Below are 9757 nucleotides of genomic sequence, written 5' to 3'. Positions count from 1 at the left end.
TATCGATCATAACTGTATTGGGTTGTTATATTAGTCTGTCATTTGCGGTAAGTATTTTTAATCATATGATTCTTCAAATTTAAAACAAAGTTGGATATCTTTTATACATTTCAACGGCTAAGTTTAACTATAAAAAATGATTTCTATAAATAAATGCAACTGACTTAATGTCCTCCCTTCCTCTTATTTGCTTAAAATTTACTTATCCTTTTGTTAAAATTCATGTGTGTATACGGTTATTCAATGGTTTTCTTAACCTTATGTAATTCCAATGTATACCTGATATATGTTGTCGTTAAGAATTTATATGATTTAAGGCCTTGTCAGTAATATTTCTAATTCATTAAACCATGCTAATCAAGAGCACATAAAACCAACGAAACCGACAATATGCTGATTATTTCGCTTCATTAAGGATTTCGAGAAAGATTCATTGATGTCAAAACAAAAATCAAAAACGCTAAACCGCCAAACTCAAAAATATATAAACACGGTGAACGAGAAATGCTTTTAATTTCCTTTCGCGATTAAACTTTTGTATTTTCGGGTTTTATGTAACCGTACTTGCTATACTTTTTTTTTGTGGACAGTTTTAATGTGATAATCAATATAAGTATTAGAATTAAACTGGTAAATACATCGAAAAACATAATAAACAATACGGAATATTCATGAAAACCAAACAAGCTTTATTCAAATTGGATTTTGGATTTAATTAGTTTACTCATCGTGTTCATTTATCAAAGAGTTGAAAATTCTGATAATTGGTAAATGTAATCTGTTTTGAACTACTTTGAAACATATTTAATTTAATAACATGCTGATGAATACGGCTCAAGGTTATTTGGCGGAGGGAAATTCCTGGCGGCAATTGTTTATCTCAAATAAATGATAAAAAGTTTTACTAAATATAATATATTATTCATATTATGCAAATAAAATGACATGACTAATTTCGAAATATATTATCAATTTTTCAGAAATATACGGTTATAACAAGAGTAAACGTAGAAAGACAACATGCTCTGATAATGTGATATAAAATTGCAGTTTTTATAGACAGTAAAATGCAGTTTTTATGTGCATACCCCCAAATTCCTTTAAAAATGATGCAATTAACAAAGAACACACTGAAAGCAATTTTACTGTAAAAATGAGTTAATGTTCAAAAAAACTTTTGAAAGTTGCTCTAGTGTGAAATATAAATATTGCAGACTTTTCTAGTAATACATGTATTACTTTTTTATGTTAGCAATATGGTAATCACCCACCTGATTCGTTTACTTGTTAGTTTTGTATTGACGAGGGAAGAAGAACGGTCATTTGAACCCAAAAGGAAGTTTTGACCCTTTATGTCAATGTAATACTTCTAAAGGTATAAAATATGTAGCGCAGCACTTTAGAATGCTCTCCCACAAATTGGTCGTCTTTAATAATGTATCTTTCAATTCTTTTCGTCCTTTTTTATTTAATGAACTAATAAAGTTTGTATTTGGTTTCAATATGTAGGATTTGTTTTGACGAATTGACACATTTGTTGTCGAATTTTCGAACTTCACGGTCTTTATTAACAAAAAGTAAAAATTACAAAATACTGTTTTTCACAGAAAATTCTCAATGGAAAGTCCTTACGCAAATGAAAAAAATCAAAAGCTCAAACACATCAAACACAGCAGACCCATCAAACCAATGAATAACAACAGTCATATTCCTGACTTGGTATAGGTAATTTGTTATGGAGAAAATGGTGTATCAAAACTGGTTTTGAAGTTAGCTAGACCTCTCACTTGTGTGACAATCGCATAAAATTTTATTATATACTACCTTAAAAAGGTATTTCTCGCTATGATGATTCTAAAGGCTCAACAATCATTCCAAACAAAAGCTATGAATGATTTGTGAAAAAACACGAACAAAGACAATAACAATCAAAACCAAGGAGTAAACAAAGACTCACAAAACCAAAGGACATTTACATCAACAGTTATAAATAATAAATAAGAAACAACACGAACTGGGAGTGAAATCAGGTGCTCCTGAAGGGTAAGCATTTCCTGCACCGTATACGGCACCCGTCGTGTAATTCTTTGTTAAGTTCGGTAATGAATGAATAAAATTGTGACAGGAAATGGGGAATATGTCAAAGCGACAACAACCCGACCATAGAGCAGACATTATATACATAATATATACAAGTATACATATTTATATAAGCTGTAATTGTAAAATCCTTAAACCGAAGACCTATTTCAAAGGCTCTTAATATTGAAGTGAGTTAATAATTATATTGGTTCCTTCGCCTTGTGATAACTTGTGCATTTTTCATTTCAGAAATATGGCAAATTCATTACTCATTCTCTTTCTCGCGTGTTTTGTTCTCATGATGGCAGTAAGTGTGCAGACGGAAACAACATGTTTCTTTAATGAAAGATGTCGATGTAAAACTTCAAATAAAACATATGTCGAGGTTGATTGTTCACATGCAAAACTAAGGGATATACCTAACCTGCCAAGAAATGTTAGCAGTGTTGATCTTAGTAACAACTATATACATAATATACAGGAACATCATTTTCAGGACAACGATATTTTAACTGAAATAAATCTTTCACTAAATAAATTACACTTTCTGAATAAGGAAATGTTTTGTGGACTGAATAGTGTTTTCAAGCTTAAGTTGAACAATAATAATATTACAAAAACAACGAAAGATGCGTTTTTATATCTACGAACCTTGTCATATTTAGATGTTAAGAAGAATAGTATCAGCTGGAGCAGTCACAACGTTACATTTCCTCCATCTTTACTTACATTGAAGATTGATTACAATTCGTCTCAAGAAAAACTACCGGAAATGCCTCGTTTAGAGACTCTTGACGTATCTGGATCATCTGGGCATTGTTACATAAACATCGTGAAACCGGATACGTTTAGATCTGTGCCAACAATCCATGAATTAGATATATCTGCTTGTAAAGTGAATTACGTGTACAATGGTTCATTTATTTTTATGCGAAATTTATCAATTTTAGATATTTCTTTTAACACATGTTTAAGGTTTGATGGCTTAGAAAATGTGACAATTGACCTTCCATTTACGTCTATTAAAATTTTTAAATTTAATAAAATTCACAAAACATTTCAAATGAATACGAAAGTTTTAAAGCGGCATTTTGTGCACTTAAGAGATACAAATTTGGTAGAAATGCATGGCGATAGTAATAGAATCCAGCTCTTGGAAGATGGAGCTGTACAACAACTTCCATCTTCCATTCGAAAACTCTTTATGTCTGACAATGAATTTTCGTATGGTCAATATTTTTTCGATTTCATAACAATGCAAATTGACTTTGTAAATGTGTCGTTTTTGTTCAGTTCGCGAAGGAATAATGAACGTGAAGAAATATGTGAGCGTCCTGATGAATCATGTTGTAATCAAGAATGCAAACCAATTTATACACCTGCTGAAAGAATATTCCGATTAAACTCTCCTTGGAGAATATTGCCCATTCCTCGAAAACTGAAAACAGCTCTTTACAAAGAATGCTATCTTCGCTATGAAATTCCACAGTTTACAGTTTCCGAAAATATATTAGAACATGTAGATTTAAGTTATAATATTTTCTATTCGTGGATAGGTCCACTTCTTATATTTGATCATGTTAAATTTGTAGATTTATCTAATAACATTTGCTCGAATGTGTCAAAGGTTTTTTTTAAAAGCGTCCCGACTGTGGCAATATTACTCCTACAAAATAATCTACTTGGATTTATTCTTCCGGATGACAATGAAGGGGAGATAATGCAACACATGCCAGCCCTTCAAATCATTAATTTGGCAGAAAATAGAATTCCCAGTTTACCGTATAATTTTTTTAAGACCCAGGTAAATTTGATAGAAATAAATTTAGAAGGAAACATGATGGATAATATTACCTTCCAAATAAACCACATGAAACAGTTGTCACATTTAGATCTTTCCAACAATAGAATTTCTAGTTTAGATGAAAATGCTCGTTGTCATTTAGATGAAGTGTACAAAGGGAAAAACAATTTTTCCATTGATATAAGTGGGAATCCGTTAACATGTAGTTGTGACACAATAGACTTTATTAAGTGGATGTCAACAACAAAAATCAAGATTCACAATAAACATAAAACATCATGTCTGACGTCTCATGGGAACTCTGAATCATTACGGAAACCGAATAGAGTTTTAAAGAAGCTTCAGAAGGAATGTTCGTCGTATTCGTCTTTGATTGTGGGTACAGTAGCATCAATGGTCGTTTTCTTGTTTGTACTAATTTGGGGCATAAGCTACCGTTATAGGTGGCGCTTGCGATATATGTATTACATGGTGAAAAATAAATATCAAGTGCAAAATAAAGGAAACAACGACAATGAAAGCTAGTATGAGTACGATGCTTTTGTATCCTACGATAACAATGATAGATTTTTCGTTCATGAAAAACTTTTGCCTTGTCTCGAACGAGAAGCTGGATTGAAGCTGTGTATCCACAAAAGAGATTTCCTACCTGGAAATGACATTGCAGGAAACATCACATCTGCGATTCACAACAGCCGAAAAGTGGTCATTATGATGTCATATAGTTATCTGGATTCGTATTGGTGTATGTTTGAATACAACATGGCAAAAGTGGAAAGCATTTATTCCAGAAATAAGGAAAACATATTATTTCTAGTATTTCTCGAGCAAATGTCACCAAAAGATTTACCAATGATGGTATATGAATTGATACAATCCAGCTCTTACATCGAATATCCAAACGATGAATTTGGTGACACGGTGTTTTGGAATAAATTAAAGGAAGTTTTATCACAGTAACCATTCTCTCGTCCGATGTTCAACTGCTTTTTTAAATACTTAATATATACATAGTTTAAGGTAATTGCACATATACAAATATTTCATATTCTTATCCATATAAACCTTGTATCAATAGACAGTTACATTTAAGTATAATCATTTATTTTGTGGAACGTTTATTGATTCAAAAAACAATCAAATTATCGTCCAGATGAAGATTTGAGAAACATTTATCATTAATTCAAATAGCCAAAATTCTTTAAATTAATAAACATTTTATTACTTAACATACAATTTCGATTCAAAACGAACATTTTTTTTATAATATTGGTGGAATAGTTACACATAACAGAATAAGAATAAGTTGTAAAGCAAATAAATGCACTGGGTTTAAATGTTGGTTCAGTAATGAAAAATCTTTATGATTTACAAGTAGAATTCTCCAACTATGCATTGATAAACTCTTCTGAACCTTTGCTAAACATTCCTTTGTTTTGGTGTGATGATGGGTTGTATAAAACTAAGAAGTTGTGGTATTAATGCCAATGAGATGGCTATCCAGCCAAGTTACAATGAAGTGAATGTAAACAATTATAGGCAAACGTAGACCATTTAATCAATATATTATGTTTTCAATGCCATTATAATTGATATAATTCCTTTTCTATTTAAACATGTTTTTGTAATATATTTTGTCATGTAATTAGAAGATATAGATAAAAACAAAATGTTGTTCAATATTTGGTAAATTTCAAAATATCATTTTCATTCTTTCTATTTTTGAATGAATATCACAGTTTACATCTGAATCCCGCCTGTTTTGACAGTCTGCTTTGAGGCATTATTAATTGATGTAAAACATAAAACTAACAAACGAAAGGCGATGATACAAAAGGAAGATTCTTTTTCTTCTTTTTTCTTGCTAAGGACTGGATTCTTTAATTAAAAATCTTTCAAAATGTTATAAGTCCATTAAAAATTAGATTAAAAAAGAAGATTAAAACAATTTTCTTTCATTGTCGAAAATATCAGATTCATTTTTATTTGATATTCTGTGGATTCATTATTATCTTTGGATATCTAATTTCGTGGGTGTAGATAGACCATGATTTAACATGAGGTTTACAAAAACCACGAGAGACGAAAATGTAATGCGGTTCATGGTTTAGATACTTTGTCAATATAATAGACTTCAGAGGTCACGAATGTTATCTCAACAGTTGGATATCTGTAATATTGTGTCGTATTTAACTTGATTCAGTGCCGAACGCTGTTATATGATCTTTTTGTTATATGTTTTTATCCTGCAATTGACCTTTTTACTATACAAATACAGGTGTACAGATAACACGAACCGATATTTTTATACAATATAATGTCCTGGTAATTCCATTCTTCCTAGGCTATATATAATATTTTGTAATTATGTATAAGATTATATATGGATGTTGTATTTTGTTCACCATGTCTTGCAAACATTGTACAAAACCCTTGATTTGAGATCAGAGGTCGTGAAATATATATTATAGATTAATATAAATGAAAATAATACAGGAAAATAAGAAACAGTGTACATAGATAAATATATATAATTCGTCTTAACATCAGCTCAACATTGTTAAATCTGTAAATTGGTGGAAGAAAATTTTTTTTTTTGTGTTCGTCGCTGGCAGGGATTCGAATTATACTACGGAGTTATGGCGGAACCAAATCGCCTTGCATTGTGTCCGACGCGTTAGACCACTCGACCACCTAAGCTCCACTATAACTAAGCTTTCGGTGGCCGGGTGTTACCTTTCGTCGTCGCTTTTTTTTTTATCTAGCGTCGTATCACAGTACATGGTATATAAGGCATGAACATAAAACTCTTACAAATCAGCTCAATTATCTATCGTACAGGATCCTACAATAAAAAGCAGGATGTAGTTACAGAAATGATTATATTTTAATTACGTCTGAACCAGTGACAATTCTACGACAAATTTCATCCGTCAAATCCCAAGTGATGGTTTTACAAGACTGAAAACACACTCTGTATATATAATTCGTCTAAACATCAGCTCATCAATGTTAGATCTGTAATTGTTTTTGTTCTTCCCTGGTCGGGACTTGAACTCATGCTACTGAGATATCGTAACACAAATCGCCTTGTATTGTGCCCCACATGCTATTGTATATATGAAAGACTCTGAAACGTGACCTTTCCCCCAAACGTGTCCACATAATGTCACTTAACTGCAAAAAATGTATAAATATAAAAGGACGCCACAGCGTGTCATTTGTATAAACGCCCAAACGTATTCAATCCCATAACGTGTCCATATCAAGATTTTTTTAATTCTACTGGAACTATCTTTCGTGTCAATTTTATAATTACGTAGGGTATTTGAAAATATTTTTTTAAACGTATACTTATTATACTACTTCGTTAAGAAAAATAGAAATAAATTACTTTAGGCAGTATATCTCAGGTAAAAGTGTCCGTTCGGATATATTTTGAATGTAAATGTAAGAAGCCATGCTCAGTTAAATTGTAGATATTAAATCAGATACCTCGTGTAGATGAATTTTAAACTCTGTGCATAAAAACTTTGTAGGATTTATCTCTTTCATTGTACTATATATAATTTTATATACATTTTATTTTGACCGAAGCATTCCGTAGAATCCATATAAGAGTTAAATCGCCCTTCTATTTTTCAAATAAACGACACAATAGATATTGATCATTGCTATAAATTCATATTCATACATGATAAATCTTTTGAATTATTTGCATTATGTCATCAGATGGACAAAAATACAAGTGGACGTGGCCGGGTTCTTGTACATCCCAACAACAAAATGACACTAGGAACAAATCTGAGAGTACTCGCAGTTATCTGACAGCTAGATCAAAGCGCCACTAACAACTAATAAAAAAAAAGCATGCATCTAAGACTCATTTATCAATCCGTACACTTCAAACATCCAATGAATTTAGTGTAAAGACGTCATAAACATTCATTTTTTGTTAAATGTTGAAAGACATTCAATTGGTGTCTAAATAATTGGTTTTCAAATCTAATCATAATAGATTACAACTTAATGTCAGTCGTTGTTTGTCTAGATTTCATCACCTTTACAATAAATAAAATTATAAAACATGTGTCAGTAGTACACGGATGTCCCAATCACACTAACATTATCACTTTTTATGCTCAGTGGAACATGAAATAATAGTGAAAGTCTTATTTTCCATTAAAATTAGAAAGAGCATGTCATAATGAACATGTCATTAAAGATTGCATATTTTAGCATATTTGAGTCACTGATAAGGTCTTTGCATCGGAACTAAACACATTTATTCTAAAAACAGTTGTTGGCATGACACGGGTTATGTTCTTCTCATATATGTTATGATGGTATGATACTAAACCCCTAACGGGAAGGATTGTGCCTGATGTTCATATGATGAAATCATAATCTTTCAGTCAGTTTAATTGAAGTCTGGAGCTGGCATGTCAGTTAACTGCTAGTAGTCTGTTGTTATGTATGTATTATTGTCATTTTGTTTATTTTCTTTGGTTACATCTTCTGACATCAGACTCGGACTTCTCTTGAACTGAATTTTAATGTGCGTATTGTTATGCGTTTACTTTTCTACATTGGTTAGAGATATAGGGGGAGGGTTGAGATCTCACAAACATGTTTAACCCCGCCGCATTTTTGCGCCTGTCCCAAGTCAGGAGCCTCTGGCCTTTGTTAGTCTTGTATTATTTTAATTTTAGTTTCTTGTGTACAATTTGGAAATTAGTATGGCGTTCATTATCACTGGACTAGTATATATTTGTTTAGGGGCCAGCTGAAGGACGCCTCCGGGTGCGGGAATTTCTCGCTACATTGAAGACCTGTTGGTGACCCTCTGCTGTTGTTTTTTATTTGGTCGGGTTGTTGTCTCTTTGACACATTCCCCATTTCCATTCTCAATTTTATGTGTACTAAGTTTCAAGTTGATAGGACCAAAACCTGTTACCAAAAACTTTAACTTGAAGCGGGACAGACGGGTGGACAAACAGACGGACGAACGAACGAACGAACGGACGCACAGACCACAAACATAATGCCCATAAACATAGAAACATGTGATACATAACACTTTAAACTTCAATCTACAATGCAAAACCTTACTTTCAACATAGAGGTGTCTAATTGATTATCATACATAACACATTCGACGAATCAAAATAAATCGTTCATAAGGAAGGTGGAAGTTGTAAACATCACGTGGACATTTGTTTATTTACAAGTAAAATTAATTCTTCAAATAGTTTTTTTTTATCTAATTCTTAAGGAAATGATCTATCCCTACTACTTTATATATGTATGGCAAACGCGACGGACCAGATCAAAATCAGTAATCTATTTGCAACCTAACATCCTACCGAAAGAATAGAATTTTTAGAAAATGTCAAAGGTAAAGAAAATTTAGCAAAATGCATATTTGGAAATAAGATGTCTTAATGAGAAAAACGTTGTATTGCATAGTAGACTTTGAGACCCTATATTGAATCCGGGTGAATGCTTTTGTATTACGGCTGCATTGCGTAACAATGCCCACACTTTAGATAGTCATGATTCCCTTTTCGTGTAAATCAAATGTATTAATTTCCATCAGATTTCTGTAAAATATATAATGATCTGTAACTTATTTCAACTGGATAGGCCATTTTTATTTTTATGGAGATTTTGATTATCATACCCGGAAATTCAAAAACGATCCTTGTAAACTTGCCGATCCTTTAAATAAAATTAATCAAAAAGGTTACCATTCAACACTACATAAAATCTTTGAATATTATGTCAAGTGGTATTATTATTGATCTTGTTATCTGTAAATTAAAAGCAAACCAATATTATTGTTATTAACATTTTCGAAAATATGCACTT

At 31.7% G+C, this 9757-nt stretch overlaps 1 protein-coding gene across 1 annotated transcript; it reads left to right on the top strand.

Annotated features, from left to right (window-relative positions):
• Positions 1-5556, top strand: LOC139485019 (toll-like receptor 4). The gene is made up of 2 exons (XM_071269121.1): positions 1-47; positions 2332-5556. Exon 2 carries the CDS (start codon positions 2336-2338, stop codon positions 4409-4411), a length of 2076 nt encoding a protein of 691 aa, XP_071125222.1. The 5' UTR covers positions 1-47; positions 2332-2335; the 3' UTR covers positions 4412-5556.
• Positions 5557-9757: the final 4201 nt, after the last annotated feature.

This window comes from Mytilus edulis, chromosome 8, assembly GCF_963676685.1.
Source record: "Mytilus edulis chromosome 8, xbMytEdul2.2, whole genome shotgun sequence".
NCBI classification, from domain to species: domain Eukaryota; kingdom Metazoa; phylum Mollusca; class Bivalvia; order Mytilida; family Mytilidae; genus Mytilus; species Mytilus edulis.
Note: the sequence above shows the minus strand (reverse complement) of the source record. Positions and strands in the feature narration are given on the sequence as shown.

What these genes read in the sequence shown, in the direction of transcription:
- LOC139485019 (XM_071269121.1), top strand. Translation starts at nt 2,336, where the DNA reads ATGGCAAATTCATTACTCATTCTCTTTCTCGCGTGTTTTGTTCTCATG.